Genomic DNA, 21,417 nt, shown 5'->3' on the forward strand with positions numbered 1-21,417 from the left:
ACCTGAGAACTAGGTAAAGCAAGACTGCAGGTTTCTAGTGGCTTAAAGCAAGATGAAGCCCAGTGAGTCGAGGGCAACTTAAGGCCGTAGTCGGAAGAAGTAGCCAAGCTAGAGTCAAGGCTTGGAAAGAATCAAGAGTGAAGGCTACTGTGCTGGTGTCCACTTGGCTAGAGTCATCTTGGGAGAGAGAACTTCAGTTCCGAAAAATGCCTCCGTCAGATTGGCCTGTAGGGAAGCCTGTGAGGCATTATCTTGATAAATGACTGATGTGGGAGGGTATCACCCTCTGTGGGCAGTGCCACCCCTGGGCAAGTGGCACCCTGGGTTGTATGAAAAAAGCAAGCTGGGCAATCCACGGGAAACACGCCTTCCTCTGTGGTCCTTGTCTCTACTCTGCTTGAGTTTCTGCCTTAGCTTCCCTTGATGATGGACATGTAAGTTAAATAAACCCTTCTCTTCTTAAGTGGCTTTTGGTCATAGTCTTTATCATAGCAATGGAAGCCAAACTAGAAAAGGTGTCACTAGTCCCCAGATTGGGAGGACATGTGGGGACAGAAAGACAAACTAAAAAAGTTATGTGTTCAGCTTGAGATACCTATTGAATATCTAAGCAGATGTACTGGCTGGTTTTGTGTATCAATTTGACACAAGTTAGAGTCATCAGAGAGAAAAGAACCTCAGTTGAGAAATGCCTCCATGAGATCCAGCTGTAAAGCATTTTCTCAATTAATGATCAATGGAGGAGGGCCCAGCCCATGGTAGGTGGTGCCATCCCTGGGCTGGTGGTTCTGGGTTCTATAAGAAAGCAGGCTAAGCAGGCCATGGGAAGCAAGCCAGTAAGCAGTACCCCTCCATGGCCTCTGCTTCAGCTCCTGCCTCTAGGTTCCTGCCCTGCTTGTGTTCCTATCCTGACTTCCTCCAATGATAGATTATGACCTGGAAGTGTAAGTGAAATAAACCCTTTCTTCCTCAACTTGCTTTTTGGTTGTGGTGTTTCACCACAGCAATAGATGCTCTAGCTAAGACAGTAGACTTGGATAATCTAAACTACAGAAGCTAGAAATGGAGACATGAATTTAGGACTTACAGCATGGTGGCTAAAGGCTTGACCCTAAACAAGGTCTCTTACAAAATGACATTAAAAAGAGAAATGCAGGCTGGGTGGTGGTGGTAGTGGTTCATTCAAGTCTTTAATCCTAGAACTCAAGAGGCAGAGACGTTACAAAATGACATTAAAAAGAGAAATGCAGGCTGGGTGGTGGTGGTAGGGGTTCATTCAAGTCTTTAATCCTAGAACTCAAGAGGCAGAGACGGGCAGTTCTCTGAGTTCGAGGCCAGCCTGGTCTACAGAGCAAGATCCAGGACAGTCAGGGCTACACAGAGAAACTCTGTCTCAAGAAATCAAGGAAGGAAGGAAGGAAGGAAGGAAGGAAGGAAGGAAGGAAGGAGAAAGACAGAGAGAGAGACTGAGAAAGAGAAAAATGCAAGCACTGAGACCCAAGGCTCTTCAATATGCCAGGATTCAAAGAGAAAAAAGAGCAGAGAATTTAGGGTAGAAGAGGAGAAGATTTTAAATTAGAAAAGTGTCAATAGTTTGTAATGCAAAACAGAGTGAAGAAAAACAGGAAATGTTTTGGGTGATATTGAAAGGTCAATTAAAAGTTGAACATTTACCCTAAGTGCCAAGTGAAGGTCATTGACCTCTTTGGCAAGGATAGATACAGAGTAGACACAACCTTTTTTTTTTTTCTTTTTCTGTAAACCCAACCCAGCTTGCATTATCTGTAGAGTAGTGACTGCAAAGACTTGATTGGAGTAAGTTATGCAGAGATCTGGAGCTGCTAGCCTGAGAAGAGATAAAATATCCAAAGGTTTGTAAGGAAGTATAGCATGGCGTGCAGACGACAATAAATAGGGCTCACCAGCTTGTTGTGGTAAGAATTAGTTACCCTTAATAATTAGGACTCGTCCGTATTGTTAAGGGTTTGCCGATGACAGGCAGATCACAGCAGAGGAAAATCTTAAGAGCACATGAAGGACACAAAAATAGGTTCCCCAGATAGTTGACAGGCAGACCTTTGAAACGGAGTTGAGGCACACGTAAATACAAGAACTGAGTGTTGGTAGCTCAAAGTATACACTACCAATAATTTGATTGGGTTTTTGTTTTTGTTTTTTTTTTTTTTTTGAGACAGCATTTCTCTGTGTATCCCTCGCTGCCCTGGACTCAGTTTGTAAACCAGGTTGACCTCGAACTCGCAGAGATCTGCCTGCTTCTGCCCCCTAAGTGCTGGGATTAAAGGCCACCATGCCAGGCCTTACCAACACGTTGTTATCTTCAAGCTTTCGTTAGCCTTTAGCTAATCAGAAAACTACTGAATCTCCTGGTAGGCTAGTAAATCTGACCATTAGTTTAAGTCAACATAAATTATAGATCATCAATCCACCTAAATAATTTCTTAAGATTATTTTAATGACCAAGGCACAGCGATTTGTGCTTGGACTCCCAGCTACTCAAGAGGCTGAAGGGGCAGGATTACTTGGGTCCACATGTTTGAGCCCAGCCTCGGCAACCCCATGCCAAGAAAAAAATAAATAAATAAAAGGTTGTATATCAACTCTGCAGATGGTGATCTGAGCCACATCAGTAAATATAGTCAGTTCAAACGTTGTAGAGAACAAAATTCATATTACACAAGGCACATGTAGCTTAAAACTTTGACGAACTTGAAGCTGTCCGGTAACCTCCACCCCACTGGGCAAAAAGCAAAGCAGCAACACCCCTAATTAAGACTAATCAGCTTGAGCTTGCCCTCCTTGGGATCCTTGCCGGTCAGACCTAGCCCGCTTTCTTCTTCTCCTATGGCTAATGTTGGCCGGAAGATAACTTGGTCTGTCCTAGGATTTAGAGGGCACCTGGTCCCCACCAGGACCTTTAGTTCCTTACCAAGCTGTGCATGGCTGTTCTGATCTTGTCTGTGGCTGACAGGCATTGCTAGGGTTTCCAGTTTTGTTTTTGTTTTTTTTGTTTTGTTTTGTTTGTTTTGTTAATCTGTTTAAACTGGTGCTAGCTTCATCTGCTGCTGTCCTGACGTGTGCGTGTCTCTGTGGCTGGGGCAGTAGCCTGCTACCAGTTTCCAGTACAAGGGCCTCTGGAAACCTCCCTTCTCCACCTCTAGGCATTAGGAATTCTACAAGGCAGAGCCAAGACACCTCTCCCAGTAAGGCTGACTCACCATGTTTGAAGGGAGTTAGTTGACATGCCTCATATTCTTCCGACTCCTACAGTCTTTTCTAGAAACATAGAAAGTTTCGGACTTCTTCCCTTGTTAATCAAGGCTAGTAACAATGGAAGAGTCTGTCTCTCCCACCTTGCCTCGCAGTCTGCCTTCCCTGCTCTCAGTGCTGTTGTGTTCACCTCAGAGAAGCAAGGACAAGCTTCTTTGTCTCCTCAAGCTCACCTGCTGTCATCCAGCAAGCCTGCTCCTTCCCCTGCTGGAGCTCCTTCCTCAAGACCTCACCTTCTTCCAGGCCCAGCTCTCTGGTTCCAATAGGCTCTTCTCCGCCTGTGAATTTCCCACACTGTAAACTCGTCCTCGGAAAGGTGACTTGTATGTGCCTCTTTTCATGAGGTCATAACAGTCGCAGAAAATTAGCACAGCAAGAAGAAAAAATGCCGGGGGGTGGGGACTACTTTTAAAAGAGAATATATCATTTTGGTTTTTCAATACAGGGTTTCTCTGGGTAGCCTAGACATCCTGGAACTCACTCTGTAGACCAGCCTGGCATCAAACTCAGAGAGACCCACCTGCCTCTGCTTCCCAAGCACTGCCAAGATGAAAGGCAGACGCCACCATTATCTGCTACAAGAAAACATTGTAATTGTTTCCCAGGAACTTAACACAAAGGGATTGAATATCTTCAGTGACCTTATCAGTGACACTACCACTGTCCCAAGATAGATTTAGCCCGTCAGAGTGCTGACTGGGAAGTTGAGCTGGCTGTGGGGGTAGGTTGAGGGGTTAATTCCCTCGAACACCCAGGCTGTGTGAACTTTTTTTTTTTTAAGAAGGTGTGAACAGGGTCTACTCACCCCAGATAAGGTACCGCTGGCAGACACAAAGGAATGACTCTACCTAAGTGTAGTTTAGGGAACCAGTGAGTTCAGCGGCAGTCACCTGGAGAAGCATGAGTCAGGGGTTACTTACAGAATGTGAACGACTCATGGGGTGGCTACACCAATGAAGGAAAAAAAAAAAATTCTCCCAGCCTCCATTAACGGCTTATAAATCTTTATGGGCGAGGGCGAGGGCGAGGGAGAGGTGCCTGTAAGCTGCTCGCATCTAGCAACCATTTAACTGTCTAAAATCTTTGGCTCACGTCAAGACCTCGTGAGCCCCGCCCCTCTTCGTGAGGGAAAGTTAACGGGCCTGGTCTTGTGCAGGTCCCCCGCAGGTAATGCCAGCTTCAGAAGCTGATGACTCAAGAGAGGAACGGCCTTCTCACGTCCAGACGCTGGAGTCCTACAGCCCTCTGAGATGGAGGGCAGGCTTAGGGAAGGGAGGAAGGCAGCCATAGGCAACGGGCTTCCTGGAGAAGCCTGAGCCGCATTATGTGAAACCGATTCCTTTTTCCTCGCTGAGCACCGCCGCCCGGCGTGGAAGGAATTTTGGATCCACGGGGCCATTTTGCAAACTGAGAGATGCGAACCGCCTCTGCTCGGTGGAAAAATCTCTTTTATTATGCACGCCTTTTAGGTTGTGAGCTTAGGCTAGCTGAGCCATCTCTGCAGTCCTCTTACCCATGTCTTACGTTCCGCTGAAATGCCAAATGATAGGGGATATGTCCTTTAATGGGGTTCCAGAAAGGAACTTGAGCCTTCAAGGTCCGTTTAGACTTTTCCTGGTGAAGGAATGTCCTTGTACAGAGCTATGTCATTGTGGCTCATTTTTCAATCATTTTCCCTTAGGTGTATGCAATTGCACAGTCTGAAGTTCCAAATGTAATCTAGGAAATTTGATTTCCTTGCTTTCTGTTCACCTTTCTTCTTTTATTTAGTGGTCTGGTTTAATATAATATGGAAGATAGGGGGAAAATGAAGAAAACAGGCATGCCTCTATGGTCATACATATAGCACATGGGACATTATATGTATGTAAGTCTGTCTATATTTATACACAAGCAAACAGCAGATACGGTGTCTTTGTAAGATAGAGGCATGGCCAGGTATAATGGCACACACTTGAAATCCTAGCCCTTGTGAAGCCGAAGCGGAAAGACCATGAATTTGGGGCCAACCTAATTAAGCTACACGGTGAGACCCTGTCTCAAAAAGTGAAAATAAGTAAACAAAATACAGGCACGCAATTAGCGTGTTTGTGAGGAGGTAAAAATATGCAGATGTTTGTGTAAATGATAAATGTCCTGAGCGTCATACTCAGGTGTAAACTGGACACCCTGCTTGAGAAGCACAACATTTCGTGTTGTCGATCCACTGTATGCACCACCTCCTTCAGGCCGGAGTCTTTTGCTAAGCCCTTTCGCTTGCCGAACTCCCAGCCCCTCTTCAAGAACCAAGCTCAAGAGCTGCCTCTTCGCGGTGCTTCAAGGCTCCCGGATTTCACGAAAGCGTCTCTGGCATGTGAGCTTATGATTCTCTTATATACCTGTCTGTTCTCCCAGACAATGAGGCCTTTGAGTACAAGAACAGGTTTTCATTCACGTTGGCTCTACCCCAGACCCTGCCCGTGGGCACATACTAAGCACTCAGTAAACATTTTATGAATGAGTAAATGTGGTCCTTGAATAATTATTAAGATTGAGCTGTGAAGGATGTTGAAGGACTCTCTCAGCCCAGCATGGAAATGAGCCTTGAGGTTAGAACCTTTTTCCCAGGGCAGAAGGGATAGAAAAGACATCAGTTTTCTTTGGGTAGGTGTCTGAAGATGGAAGACACCTAAGTAGGTAGCATTGAAGACACCTCATGTGAGTTGACTTTGTGCCAAAGCCTTTACAAGTAGACATAATAAAATCGTTACTCTTTGAAAGGAAAATCTAAAAGATTTCATTGTCTTTCACAGCTGGTTATGTGTGTCGTGGCTTTTGAGTTGGTTGCTTTACTTGGCGCATAATCTTGGTAAGCCACACAACTGTTCTGGGCCTCTGCTCTGCTGTCTTTAAGGAGATAGGGAAAGGAGGGCCCTGCGCACCTTACACTGTGTGGAGGCCATGGGAATGCTCACCTAAATGCAGTATTTCTCTTACTGTGAGCCAGGGCCTGGTCAGAAAAATTCCAACTACTTCCAACTGTTTCACACAGGAGAAACTTAACGAACAGGATCTAGAGAAATGGAAAACCATAAAGGTACAGAGAGGGGATCCAGATTTTGATAGCAGTCACTATCCCCAAAGAGAAAGAAAAGTGTGGCAAAGATGGGCTGGGGTCACTCAACTTCAGGGAAGTGCATCTGGCTGAACCTAGCTAAGCATCAGTGCTGAGCAGGTGCCTCCTGATGCAGAGAGGAAGGGAAAATATGTGAGATACACTTTGGCATCTTTCTCCTCTGCAAACCTCCTCTCACATAAAGAGTCTAAAAGATAGCTCAGTGAGTCAGAGCATTTGCTGTAGCAGCGAGAGGACGGAGTTCAATTCCCCGATGCCCATATAAATGCTGTGCATGGCTGTGTATGCCTATAACCTTCAAGTTATGTTTGGGGGTGGGGTGGGACACAGATACAGATAGATCTCAAATGCTAACTGGCTAGCCAGCTTAGCAGAAACAGTGAGATTCGGACTCGGTGAGCCACGATATCTACCCAACACCTGCCCCCACAAGTAGAAAAGACTATAAAATCAATGTAACAGATCATTTCCAGAATATGGAATTAAGTAGAAGATACCAGAGTAAGCCATGCACCAAAGGTATTTCTGCATAAAAACTTTGGTTTTATAGCTGTGTGTGTGTTCTTAGGAGAGGGAGGTTGCCAGAAATACTCAAAACCACTATTATAAAGAAAGTTCCTAGAAACTGGTCTCATCCACCTGGTTTCATCCACCAGTCAGATTTTAGTCACATGGCTATTCCAAGCTGTGCAAATGACCAGGCAATGCAATGTTCCCTTTGATTGAGGCAGTAATTTCATCTGTCCCCCCCCCCCAAAAAAAAAGAGTTTCTTATTACTTGGAAAGTTGAAAATAGACAGCCAGCAGACAGAGGTTACAGGTTCAGTCCTCAGCCCCTGAAATAAAGGAGGGTGGTGCTCAGGAACTGTCTACTACCATGTGACTATCGTGGCCATTATCTGTTGCTAACACCGCTTGGAGAGGATAGAGGTTTTTATCAGCGAGAAATCACATTTAAGTCAAATGCATTGTCTCATTAAAATTGCATGACTTTCCATTTCACCTCCTTCATATTATGATCACTCTTCTTTAACACCAATTAAACACCCACCATGTGCTAAGTAGTAAGCAGAGCATGTGAGGAAGATGGGCTTGGCTCTCACAGTGCTGGGCAGAAAACTCAAGGGCTATCACCACAGGAAGAGTGAAGAAGAACCTGAGGTTTTGGTATTAATCTTAACTGACTTAGTGCTTCCAGAGAGAGTTGTAAAGCTTCCTAAATTGGAAATACCAAAACAGAATTACATCTTCATCTACTGAAGAAGAAAGCGGGCAGCTTGTATAGATTCCTTCCTCAACTCCAAGAACTATTGCCCACCTAAACAAGAGGTTGTTTGACCCAGGAAATGTACCCAAAGTGGCTACAAAACACCTATAGATCATGTGTTGTTCCCTGTGAGTATTGACTATTTCTGCAACATAATAAATAATAGCAATGTATTATTTAATTCAACAAATGCTTATAATTAAGACCCCCCCCCCCCCATTGCCACCGAGAAGTAAGGTATCAGAGGGCTGAAAACAGCTTGCTTTTCCCCTAAGCAAGAGGCTGCCTATTAGAAAGACAGCTGGGGCCAAACAATGGAGAACATCAGAGCCTGAGCAAGAGTCAGAACACGAGCTTACCTACCTGTTCCCGAGAGGGAGTGATTCCAGCCGCATCATCAGAACTCAGGGGGCTTCGTGGACAGATGGAGCAACTGGGCCAAGACAGGGCAGGGAGGGACCAGGAGTGAGAGGCAGATGCTGGAGAGCTATGCATGCCCTGGGCAGAGAGTGAAGTTTCACGCTGGTAGGAGGATAGTGAGGAAGAAAAGGAGGTACTTCTGGGTCCAGGCTCAGAAGTGCTTGTATGCTTAAAGTTTTCTATTTCATCCCCAGAAACAAAACAAACAAACAAACAAAAGACAGCGTAGTATCATTGTTCATCACTGGATAGATGAACAAAACAATTCAAAAATGACTCTAATTTCAACCTTGACATCCTCAAGGTTGCCCTTGTATATCTCCTTTCCTGAGAGTGGCCAGGTATGAACATGTCTGCACAATCAGCGCTGTGCATTGAGGGGTAAGGATGCCAGCATTAAGATACCTAGCGCTGAGCCCGGCTGTGCTGGTGCACGCCTTTAATCCCAGCACTGGGGAGGCAGAGGCAAGCAGATCTCTGTGAGTTTGAGCCCAGCCTGGTCTACAAAGTGAGACCAGGGCAGCCAGGGCTACACAGAGAAACCCTGTCTTAAAAAAATAAAATAAAATGGGAGATAAAGATACCTCATGCCAGAGAGAGAATTGTCCGTATGTGCATGAGAGGTACTAAAGGAGTCTAACATGGCTCATCGAACCAGCGTGCAGAAGTTGGGAATCTGGGATCAATACTAGATTCAAACAGGCCAGGGAAAACTAGAGTGATGGAGAGCAGTGTAAGAAAGGTCCCCTGCATTTGTTTTAGAGGCTCCGGTCCGTGATTTTAATATAGTTAGTAAGGAGCTATTTAGGCACCTAAAATTTCCTTAACCTTGGGGTCACATTACAATATTGTGTGTCTATCAGCCCTACACTGGGAAATCCAGAATTTTCCAGTGGTGTGAAACATCTCTACAAAGGGAACATTACTCTGAATGTGCCCTGCATGCTATCTACCTTTTGGAACGCTCCTCACTTGGTGTTAGGCATTTTTGCAGCAACTGGCTCAGTGTCTGGCCTGGGCATTAAGCAGTAAGCTGTTACAGACAGGGAGAGAGCCCTGATGTACGCTTGCTAGCACGACGCTAGGTCCCTGGTGTGAGCGCAGAGCGAAGAATTTTTAAATTGGAATCTGGTTTTCTCATTTGCCGCTAGTTGTTCATGCAAGCTGTCCAGGCGACACTGTGAAAACAACTCACAGCATTAGTGTTTCTAATCCTTGAGGCTGTTTGCGGTTAAGTTCCTGGGTCTGGCTTTACATAGGGAGAGCCTCATGGCTTCGCTTTTATGGTTGTTTCCTCTTTTGGAAAATGGATCTTATTGCAATAGTCCCCGCTGCTATCACGAGTTAGGACGGTACTGTCATTTAGAGAGATGGCCTGGCTTTAAATAAGGACTACTTCGTATTTTATTTTGGGGAAAGTTCGGGGAAAACTCAAGCTTAAGTCTCCCTTTCCTAGTATGAAAAAAAAAATGGTGGTATTATATCTAGTGACAAAGGACAAAGTGAAAGAGTTCATTGCCGACATTTAGCACAGTGCCTAAACTTAGCATAGGGCACTGGATGCTAGCTGCCGTCATGATGATTCACAAGGCTTTAGGAACATAGCGCTGTGCCAGAACCTAGTACCCACTCGCAAAATGCTGGTCATATTATCTCACCTACAGTCTTCTCTCTGATGCAGCACTGACCACAGCTCCTCTGCGTTGGCCCTCTCTGCCCTTGCGGCCTGAAGATGGGTTTAACCCCTGCGCTGCCATCCTTCTGTACGCTCCGTGTCGTCTTGCCTCTCTACCCAGAGAACACTGTGTTTCTCAGAACAGGCAGTGACGGCAGAAGATGTTCACTGTATGGCTCTTTTTATTCGATTGCTTGATATTTCTGTTACTCTGATAACCTGTGTTAAGCTGTCTTGAGAAGACTTGGGTGAGATGAAAATATTAGCCTTCTTACATCATCTAGACAAGAGGTCACAGAGACCACGGAAAGACGGTACTTAATTTTAGGATAAAGGAAGAGATTTGCTGTGGTCTGAATGAGCAATGTCCCCCATAGGACATTTGGATGCTTTGGTCTCCAGTGTGACCCTGTTTTAGGAGGTCATGGAGCCTTTCATTAGTGAAGCCTGGCTCAAGGAGTACACATTGGGCTTTCAGGGCTTGTAGCCCTGCCCTGCTTCCTGCTGGCTGTCTTTGCTCTTCATTGCAGTTGAGATGTGTTCTCTCATCTTCCTACTCTGCTCCCTTGCCATGCTTTCCCCACCATTAAGGACTACAGCCAGCCAGGAGGCCGAAGCAGGCGGCCCTCTGTGAATCTGAGGTCAGCCTGGTGGACATAGGGAGTTCCAAGACAGCCAGGGCTACACAGGAAGATCCTGCCTCAAATAAAATAAAATAATATAAAATAAGGAAAGGTAAAATAAATTTTAAAATGACTGCAGTTGTCTGGAACTAGAAGCCCATATAAACTTTCTTCCTTAAGTTGCTAATTAATACTCCTTTTTTTAAAGTCCCCCCCCCAAGTAATTTTTAAGTCATTAGTATTGGTATTTATTACACAATCATGAAGATTCTAGTTATGGATCTAGGTATGGATTATTTATTTATTTATATATTTATTTATTAAGACAGGGTTTCTCTGTGTAGCCCTGGCTCTCCTGGAACTCACTCTGTAGACCAGGCTGGCCTCAGACTCACAGAGACCCACCTGCCTCTGCCGCCTGAGTGCTGGGATTAGAGGCATACACCACCATGCCCGGCCTTTTTAATTTTTAAATTTTTTTTTCTGATAAGTATGTTTTATTTTAAGTAAGAACCTATATCAAACTTTGATGTAGAAATTTGTTGTATTAATTGCTTTTGTGTTGCTGTGGTTAAGACACCATGACCAAGGCAACTTACCAAGGACAGAGTTTAACTGGGCTCACAGTTCCAGAGGGTTAGGGTCCATGACAGCAGAGTGAAGGCATGGCTGCAGGCAGCGAAGCAGCAGCTGTGACTTCAAGTCTCACCCACAGCAGAAGGCAGACGGTACACCAGGAATGGCGGTAGTCTTTTAAAAACTCAAAGTTGACCCCCAACAACATGATTCTTCCAACAAGGCCATGGCTCCTAAATCCTTCCCAAAGAGTTCCACTAACTAGAGACCAAATATTCAAATATATGAGTCTTTTAAAGATATTTAAACGTATATGAGCTGCTACTCCGTTCAATCAATGAATCTGTGAGGAAAAGAGTCCTCATCTTAAACCCATCCTGTGGGGCCCTACAGTAAAACTATGAAACTGTCACTTTTTGCTTAAAGCTCTACAGTAGCTCCTTGGAGCCTGTGGCCTTTGTCTTCAAAACCCTCTTTTGTTGCTACTATAGAACCCTCAAACTTCTAGCTCCTTTCTTCACACAGTATGGTTTTAGTCTTTGTATATTTCTGGAATGTTTTTCTCTATTTCAGGATGTTTAGTTCTTTTCCCATCCCCCAGCTCCATCCTTGACAGCTCTTTCTTCTTTGTTCTCTGTTGCCAAGCTTACTGGAAAGCCTTCCGGTGGCCATTCTTCTAAGTTAGATGACACACAGGACCAGGTTCCTAGTTGCTTCTCTAGAGCTGTCCACGCTGTTCCATTAATTCAACAATTAGTTCTTGAGTCCTGAGTACTGTGTTGGACCCTAAGGATGAGCTGACAAATGCCACAGAATCCCTTGCCTATGCAGAACGTCTAACTAAGGAAGCACATTCTCACATTCCTATACCAGTTATGGTATAGGAACAACAGAAAGCTGGCATGAGGGAGCTTCTGGAGATAGGGTAAGAAGACACACAACTACAAATAGAATGCTTAGGGAAGACCTCCCCTCCTAACTGTGCACACTCTGATGCCCTGTGGCCTTCACCAGGCAGGGATGTATTTAAAACCCCAATAATCAGCCACACAATGGTGGTGCATGCCTATAATTCTAGCACTCAGGAGGCAGAGGCAGGTGGATCTCTGAGTTCAAGGCCTGCCTGGTCTACAGATCAAGTTCCAGGAAAGCCAGAGCTCTACACCCTGTGTGAGGCAGGGGATGGGAGTGGGGGTCGGGGTGGTTGGGGGGAGCAAACAAAACAAAATGAAAACCTGGTAATCTTGTCTTCTCTGTTTTGACATTAAATGATGGGACATAGGAAACATGCTAAGTATTCACAAATGATATCCCATGTGCCACCCGTGGGACCTCAGAAACTCCTGCCTGACTGCTGGTCCATCTTCACTAGTCCCTGGTCAGAGAATTTTACCAACCAATAGAATAAATGTGGAAAGTGAGGAGGGAGTGTCACTTTCAGGGTTCAGGGTTTCCCCTTCACAGCGAGCTGAGGTCTGCTACCCAGGAGTAGAGACTCAATTGCTTCGCTTCGCTCCCCAAGTTTGCCACTCAGTGCAGATGTGGCTAGGTATTGTTCTAAATGTGAGGGCCTCACTGTGACCCAGCACATGCAAAGAGGACTCATGGTGGCCTGGAGATGCCACATCACATCTGTATGAATCTGAATAAGCACCCAGTGATAGTTCAGCAGAGTTCATTGGTGGGGAGCCTCTTGGCCAGTGGCCTGTCACTGAAGAGGCTTTTCACCTCCCAAAGATAGACGAGTGGCCATTTAGATGAGGAATCGTGGTTCCACCTTTAAACTGTTGGTGCAGCTATGGATCCATGACATGGTGGCTTGGGTCTCCCTCACTCCCTTCCCTCCTTTGTTCCTTCCTTCTTTCATTTATTTTGAGACATGGTTCTACCTAGCCTAAGATGGGCTAGAAATCAAGTACCTTAGGGTGATCTTCAACCTATGATCATCCTGCCTCCACCTCCGCCAAATGCTAGTGGTCACAGGCATGTGCTACCAGGCCCGATTTATGTGGTGCTGGCCTTGAGCCCAGGACTTCAGATACTTTAGGCAACCACTCTACCAACTGAGCTGCATTCCTGCCTTCCCTGTCCCACAGTCTTTTCTAACATTTTCTTCCGTGTGTGTGTGTGTGTGTGTGTGTGAAACTGTGCTGGGCTCTTTAACAGTGAACAAAGTGGTCACAGTCTTTCACACTGGGAGAACCAATAAATGTTTACTGATAGACATGCACGAAGCTGCATGTTGTATGCTGCAGCTTCTGGGAAGGTGGTGAATCAGTTCCCAACCTGGTGACATGTAAGCACTGCTGGGACACTCTGAAGAGGAAATGGGGCCAGCAGACAAATTCCATGGTAACCCATATTGTTCTCTGAACAAGTATGACCCTCTTATCATTTTCGTTTTCTGTTTTCATCATTGCAAATAGCTACGCAGCAAATATTATCTTCTTTGTAATGACTGAATTTGATCCTCAGGGTTACACTGGGACAAAAGGGGGGGGGCGTAGCTACCAAATTTGAAACGAGAACACCCTGAAGTCAAATTAGTTTGGATTGGGGTGGTGGTCTGTCAGGACACAGGTTTGATGCGCCCCCCCCCCAGCTTCTCTTTGGTTGGCTTTCTGAGCTTACCCGTATTTCCTCCATAGTGTGGACTATGCTGAGGACCATACATACCTGACCACAGGAATCTAGGACAATGCAGTTTACATGGAAATAGAGGCTAGGAGGAGTTATGCTTCACAGAGGACACTCATGGGATCCAAATTCATGTTTTGGTCCACACTTTTGATATACAACTGTGCATTCACACACATATGTGATATACTATATATACAAATGTACAGAGATATATATCTGTGAGCTACAGTGTCACATATATCTGTGTATATATAAGCATATATGCACACACGAATATGACCATATATTCCTTGATATGTATGTGTATATATGTAGCATATAAAAATAACCATACATATGTATTCTCTCATACACCTGTGTATCAGAGAACATATACCTAATTATTCTCTTTACATGCTGAACGATGGTTGTCATGCCCCCTCCCGATTGTTGCTGTTGCAGTAGTTTTGAGGCAAGGTCTTGCTATGCAGATGCCTGCTATGTGTTGTAATCCTCTGGTCTTGGCCCCTGGAGTGGTACACTTATAGACATCTGCCCCCACACCTGGCCCTCCTTCCGGTATATCCTAATAAAACATTTGAGAATAAAGATTTGTTCCAACAACCATTTTGCTACAGAAGTTATTGACTGGCTTGATGCTGCCGGCCTATCTTGTTCTAATTAGTCACTTAATCAGAACGCCATTTTTAATGCTGACATGGGGTCAACACATAGATGGCTTCACTGGTATAGACTGAGAACATGAAACAGGTGCTTAGCGAGGACACACTTTGATCAATATGTGTGTGTACTGGTTTGTTTTTGCTTTGTTGTCATCTTGTCACAGACCTAGACATGCCTGAGAAAAGAAAACGGTAATTGGAATATATATATTTGTGTACATATATATATATGTATATATATTTATTTGGTGAGGGAGTTTTGAGACAGGGTTTCCCTGTGTAGCCCTGGTCTGTAGACCAGGCTAGCTTCAAACTCATTCAACACCACTGCCCAGTGGAGGGGGGGGATCTTAAAAGGAAAATGTCTTTCTTAGGTTGGCCTATAGACAAGCCTGTAGGGGGATTTTCTTGATTAATGACTGACATGGAAGAAGCTGGGCCACACCTGAGCAAGCCATGGGATGCAACCCAGTAAGCAGCATCCTTTACGCCTTTCCGGTTTCTGCTTCAGCTCCTGCCTCCACATTCCTGCCTTGGCTAGCGGCAGCGGACTATGACTTGGGATTTGTGAGCCAAATGCATCCTTTTCCCAACAATTTACTTTGGGTTTTGGAGTTTCTCACAGGACTAAAAACATACGTGTTCTCTCTGACAACAAACTCTGAGTTAAGAGACAGTCTCTTAACTCATTAAGAAGGCACACACTAACACTCTCATCAAAAACTGTTTTTTAACCTTGAGCCAGTAACTATTGGCTTTCCTCCACTGGTTCAATAAGAATAGTGGGAAAAAAAATTAGTGTGTTCTTTCTTGCATATTACATGCATATAACATGAGCTACATGTTAGAATTCTAGGACACAAGACTTTGCATCACCACGGTCCAGAAAACTTACAATATAAAATGTTTAATTTGGGGCTCATGGTTCCAAAGAGTCCACAGCGATCATGGCGGAAGCATGACAGCAGGCAGGCATGTGGCTGGAGCGGGAGCCCAGAGCTCACATCTCCAGACACAATCACGAGGTAGAGAGCTAACTGGGAAATGGCTTTTAAAACCTCAAATCCCACCGCCTCTAACAAGACCACACCTTTTAATCTTTCCCCAACAGTCCAAAATCGGGGGCCAACCGTTCAAAAGGAGGGCCTCCTCACTTACACCATCACATCTGCCTACCCACGGCTGTAGTTCCTAGGACCCTCGAAGCTGCAAATTCATGGTCTGTGGGAAGGAGAATGAATGCTTTTTACACACTCACGCCCACCCTCCTGCACACACAAAGCCACCCACTTCTTCCCACGGGGTAGTCCTCAGAGGGCCCAAACCGGAAAGTTAGCCATGCCCACCCATGTTTAGGATTGCAGGTGGGAGCTGAGGGCTCCACTCCGGCTCTGTTTTCGTTTTTATCTTCGCTGGAAACGGAGTCGGATGCATTTCCGCAGGGGGACAGAACCCACTGGAAGGTCAGGGCAGAGGCCGGAGAATAATACTTGTGCTTAAACTCCGGGTCAGTCGTTCATCCCCGGGTGACCTTCAGCTCTTTGTTGCATCTCCCTAAGCCTCGGTGTTTGTTACCTTAAAAATTCGGGATCAAGATACAACCTCCCAGGGACCGTCCTGGGATTAGAGGATAAGTCACACACCCCGAACGTAGACCCCCCACCACCACCACCAAGAGTACAGCGCCAGGCACACAATAGCTGGTTCCATACCAGGTCCGCCTCGCCCACGAGGGCTAGCCATTGTTACCAACAACTCGAGGAAAGGGACCCGAGGCTCAGACTTCACGGGTCTCCGTCAGGCAGAAAGCCGGACTTCTCGAACTTGAAAGGGACTTCGGGGTAGAGGGGGTGGGTGCACCCGGGAACGCGTGGGACCCGAGCTCCCCTGCGCGGGCCGAGACGGGGAGGGCGGGTGGGGGTCGCCCAGCCAGCCAGGAGAAGGTCCCGACGGTCCCCTCCCCAGGCCGGGAGGGTCCCGTGGAAGCGAGCTCCCCCTCCCCGCCCCCGACGTTCCCGCCCCCCACCCCACCCCCCAGCGTCCCAGGGCGTCGCCCGGTGCCGACGAGGGAGGGGAGGGGCGGGCGCGGGACTGTCCCCGCCTCCCCGCTCGCTCCATAAATCACCGCAGCAGCGGCGGCGGCGGCGGCAGCAGCGGAGCCGGGAAGCGTACGGAGCCGGGGCGCGGCGTGGCGGCAGCAGACGCTTCCCTTTCCCCCACCCCGCCCCGCCGCCTTCTTTCCTTTCTCTCCGCACACTTCGGCTCTCTGAGACCTCCCCTCTCCCCCTGCGCCGGGAGAGCGCCCAGGCCGCCGCCGTCTCCCAGCCGCGCCGGGACCTTGGGGAAGCGGAGGCGGTTGGGCTCCGGCCCCGGGGCCACCGGGCGGTCCCCGGCCTGAGGGCGCCGCCGCCGCCGCCTCCGGGCGATGCTGGCCGCCCGCGCGCCCGCGCCGCAGCCGGGCGCCCCCTAAGTTCGCCAGGAGCCACCGCCGCCGCCGCCGAGCCGGGAGCGCAGGGGACCAGGAAAGTTTGGCGGGCTGGCCTCCCGCGCCCGGAGCCCGGAGCCCGTCTGCCAGGAGTGGCCGGAGGAGGTCGGCATGGCCCGGGAGCCCGACGCCGAGCGCACCGGGAGGCCGGGCGCCGCGCTCCGCCGCCGTCTCCGCTGGCCTGGCTGGCCTGGGGCCCCGCGGCCGCCCCTCTGGCTGCTCCGCCTGCTGGCGTGCTGGATCCTGGGGGCCGTGGCCCGCGCCGACTTCTCCATCCTGGACGAGGCGCAAGTGCTGGCCAGCCAGATGCGGAGGCTGGCGGCCGAAGAGCTGGGGGTGGTCACCATGCAGGTAGGCGACCCCCTCTCCGCGCCGCCCCCGCTCTCGGGGCCCCGGGACCCCTCGTCCTCCCCCCCCGCGCGGACCCCTCCGCATCCAGAGTCCCGCGGGCTCTCTGCCCCGCACCCCTTCTCCCCATCTCCCTGGCCCCGGCCCCTCGGACGTTGCCCCCCGGGGGATTCTCTGCTCTGCCCGGCACCACCTTCCCCGGTTCGCACTCTCTTCCTTCGCAGATTGGTTCTCTCCCCACCCCCCACCCCCGCGGGTCACTCCTGCAAACTCTCTTTACCTCTTTGTGTCCCCATCCCAGGGGCAGCGCGTCCCGCCCGGCTCGGGGCATCCTCCGAGGACCCCCCACCCACCCACCCACGCATACACACACACACCCGCTCTCCGCCCCCTTGAAGCCTCCCGGCATCCCGGAGCCCCTGGTACACGGGTGGGCGAGGGAGGTGGGGAGGAGGAGGGTCCGCCGGCGGCCCTGTAGTAGCCGGGGCTCGCTCTCCCTGCCCCGCCGCTTTGGGGGAGGGGAGGGGAGGGGTTGGCCTGGCCATTCCCCCACTCCGGTCCCTCTGGGGACTCGTTTTTTTGTTGCTTTCCTCTCGCGGCCCTCGGTCGCTTGCTGTCCGCTGTGTAATTCCTGGCTTCCGTGTGCCTTTGCTGGGAAGGAAGGACAGGGTGAACGGGGGTTCCATTTCTCACCGCGTGCCTACCTTTTCGGCCTGACCCACGGCTGCAGCTTAATTGCCTTGGCTGATAAGGATTTCTGACGGTGGTACTAATAACCACAGTTGTAAAGATTGCTAGACAGCAACCACCTGGAGATCCTATCGCGCCGTTACTCCCGTCTTCTTGGCAGAGAAGGCCCCACTCAGTTAGGAACTGATGGGATGACGTTCCGAGCACCGAGCTGGCGAAAACAGCCTGGCTCCCCGGACAGACGCTGTGCATTTCTGCACTTAGGGTGGCGGGATTGGACTTCCGAGGACCCAAGTTTTCAGGAATGTAGTCTTAGAACAGATTTTTGATTTTTGAACCTAGAGTGACCGTCCCACCTCCCACGAGCAAGGCGTTTCTTTTGGGGATTCGGGTTTCTGACGGCTTTCTTTAAAAAGAAAAAGAAAAAGAAAAGCCTCGAAACGTACTTCCACCCCGGACCCCCTAAGGGATTGCTTAAAACAAGTTCCATAGGTCTTCTCCACGCTGGCTTTTCTAAGATGAGGAGATTGGTTTGCTGGGAGATTATTATTTGCAGAAACCCGGCCTTGACCTGCAGGGGAGTGGAATTTTCTCTATTTCCATGATAACAGCTATTATTTTACAGTGCATCTCTCAATTGCTTCCTATCACCTATTTTGGATTTAGGTTCAGTTTTAGTCTGTTTTTTTTTTTCCATGTGAATGTTCTGGTTGCTGACTCCCTGACCTAGGAGTGGAAGGACTTTTGGAGGCAAAGAAAGACTTCCAGATTTGCTTTGCATTGGTGAATTTGTTCATCTGGACACAAACAGAATTGTGTTTCCCCACGTAGGATCCTCTTTTGGAAAAAGGGATTTCGTGTGTGGCCCTTTGAGGTTTTGCTCTCAGGATTAAGCGGCCTTTGCCACCTTCACCCCATCTCTAGGGCAGGACAAGGGAGGACACCCCCTCCCCTTTGCTGTAAGCTAAGGACCTGCTGTTTCTGAGATCCTGGCCGCAGTTTTACTGTTTCGCACCCTGATCGTTGACAAAAGGTGATCCTGACACATTGTCTTTCAGGTAGCGAGACACTTAAAAAAAGAAAGCTGGGGTCCGTGGGGTGTGTGTGTGTGTGTGCCCAAATGGCCCTTTATCTCCTCCCAACCTTCCTCTCTCTCTCTCTCTCTCTCTCTCTCTCTCTAACACCTTTGCAACCTCATTGTGAAAACGGACCTCCTGTGGTCAGGGTTTTGTCTGGCAAAATGTAAAGTGGCTTCTCTCCTTTTTTTGAAAGGAGAAGTGCATGCTGTATTTAAATTCCTCTTCTGGAGCCTGCCACTAGCTCCGATCAGGGGTAACTGTCAGAAGAATCTCCTTTTAATGTAGCTAGACTGCCAGCTTTGGGAGAAGTACTTGTCATAATAAAGCCAATGTTAGTTAGGCTTCTGGCTCTCAGCATAGAGTTTTTGAGCTTTGGGGCTTGTTCAGTGGGTCTGAAATGAATGTGGACTGGTTGCCTAGAATGAAGATGATGCGCTCTCTGTTCTGGAATGTGGATTCTGCAGATACAGACCCAGTCGGTGGTTCAGGGACAAACAGCCCGTGTGGATGTTAAGTGGAGTTGGTTAATTCCCACACAGAGATGGTGGGGGCAATAAGGTTTTGTCCCTTTGCAGGAAGAGTGTCTGCACGTAGCCCCTCCCCCACAGTGAAGGGGTTGACTCCTTCTATTTAACTTTGTCCTATTTCCTGCAGAAACTATCTGCAGACCTGTTAATTTTTAAAGCCAGTGTCTAGGCCCTTTAAGTTGTTTTGCTGCCAATTTTTTTTTTCCCCAAAAGCAACTCTTTATTTTGAGAAATTGAAAAGTGGCATCTCAGTGAGGCCTGTTGTTTTGCTGAAGGTCCAATAGCAGTACATGACGCTCACTAGAGGAGGCTGTATCCGGTAGTCTCACAAAGGCAAAAAAGCCTTTCAGCTCCACGGTTTCCCGTGACATAGTTCTTGTGCTTGCTCGTCGAGAAGACAGTTTGAAAAGTAGTCCGTCGTATGAATTTTCTTGGAAAACTTTTCCACAGAGGGATACCTTACTCATGTTTTTGTTTTCATGTTTTTTTTTTAACATGAAAATATTAAAATAATGGCCCCAGTTCTCAAACAGTGCGGTTTTCACAAATCAGTTTTAGTGGAAAGCTGGAAAAGCTGTTTCTGAATACTGCCTCCCCAGCAGCAGACATCATAGATCATGGGGAAAAGTCAGAAATCTAATCATTGTCTCCCCAGGAGTCTGGTGAACTGAAGCCCTCAACGCTGGGGTCTGAGGAGCAGGCAGGGCTGGTGTCCAGGGAGATTGCGTCTGCCTATTCATTCATGCAACAAGCTTGCCTGAATGGTATCACACAGTGGAAAGAGCCCCATGTTGGGTGTCCGGAGACCTGGATTCCAGAGTAGCCACTTGCTAGTTGGGTAATTTCCTTGGTGGTTCCTCCTAAGCTCTATTCTGTGGCTTGGATGGGACCGAACACATGAAGACACCTGTCAGTATAAATTTTGAGAAAATTTGATGGGTATAGTGGTTTTTAGATGTTTTCAGTAGCCCTTGAAAAATGTCCTGAGTAGTTGTTCAGATATCCCTGCCTTAGACAGTGGTTCTCAACCTCCGGGTCGCAGCTTCTTTGGGGACCGAATGACCCTTTCACAAGGGTCGCCTAAGAGTACTGGAATTAACAATAACAGTAGCAAAATTACAGTTATGAAGTAGCAACATAAATAGTTTCATGGTTGCTGGTCACCACAACTTAAGGAGCTGTATTAAAGGGTCGAAAAATTAGGAAGGTTGAGAACCACTGACTGGCCTTAAAGAAGAGGTTAAGAGTGTACCAGTAAAATGCTTGCTCCCCAATGCTTGCTTGTTAGAAGGTATGTCCACCCTGGGAGCTATTTCGCCAGGCATTTTATAAGCCCACTTAACATTATATGACAATTGAGGCTTCCTATCAGCGAGGGTCTGGCTCAGGGCCAGTGTCTCTCCCCCCCCCCGCCCCCACCTTAGCGTTAACTGGGCTGGCTGGGCACACTTGCTGTGAACCTGGCAAACATACCGGCAAGTTGGTCAGACAGCTGCCGTACGGGGCCTGCAAAGAGAAGGAGGCAGGATTCCTTTCAGAAGAAAAAAAAATGACCAGAAGTGCAAGTTGGAGCTTCATCTCAATTAAATGACAGCAGCCAGGATGGGGGGAGAGGGTGAGGTGGCTTCAGGAGCAGAAGGGTCTGGCTAGGTAGCAGTGTCCATTGAAAACAGCAATGTTGTATATAGTGAGCCTAGCTCCCAGGGGCAGGGAAGTGTTCCTATGCAGCAAGACGGCAGTGCACAAGCCACACACCATTTCTCATTTTTTTTTTTTTTTTTTTTTTTTACATCTCTAACAAGTTTGGTGTAGAGAGCTTCTTCTTTGAGACGTCTTGAGTTAGACCTTGTTGGTGATACAAGATGGCAAAGGCCTGGCCCCGGCCCCTACTCTTACCCTAGTCTATTAGCTGGTGATGGAAAGAGACAAAGGAAGCAGTGAAAAGGATGGTCTGGCAAGGCCTAGAGGCTTTGGAAGGTAGTCGTGAGTGCTGTAGCGGAGAGAGATGAAGAGGGTATCTCA

The 21,417-nt window shown here is 47.9% G+C and overlaps 1 protein-coding gene across 1 annotated transcript in view; it reads left to right on the plus strand.

Annotated features, from left to right (window-relative positions):
- The first annotated feature begins 16,744 nt into the window (after positions 1-16,744).
- The window catches only part of Cachd1 (cache domain containing 1), a 221,589-nt gene continuing 216,916 nt past the window's right edge, over positions 16,745-21,417 (plus strand). The window contains exon 1 of the mRNA XM_060365967.1: positions 16,745-17,102. Within this exon, the coding sequence (XP_060221950.1) occupies positions 16,863-17,102 (240 nt within the window). The 5' untranslated portion in view covers positions 16,745-16,862. The remainder of the gene's footprint in view (positions 17,103-21,417) is intronic.

This window comes from Meriones unguiculatus, chromosome 12 (genome assembly GCF_030254825.1).
Source record: "Meriones unguiculatus strain TT.TT164.6M chromosome 12, Bangor_MerUng_6.1, whole genome shotgun sequence".
Taxonomy (NCBI): domain Eukaryota; kingdom Metazoa; phylum Chordata; class Mammalia; order Rodentia; family Muridae; genus Meriones; species Meriones unguiculatus.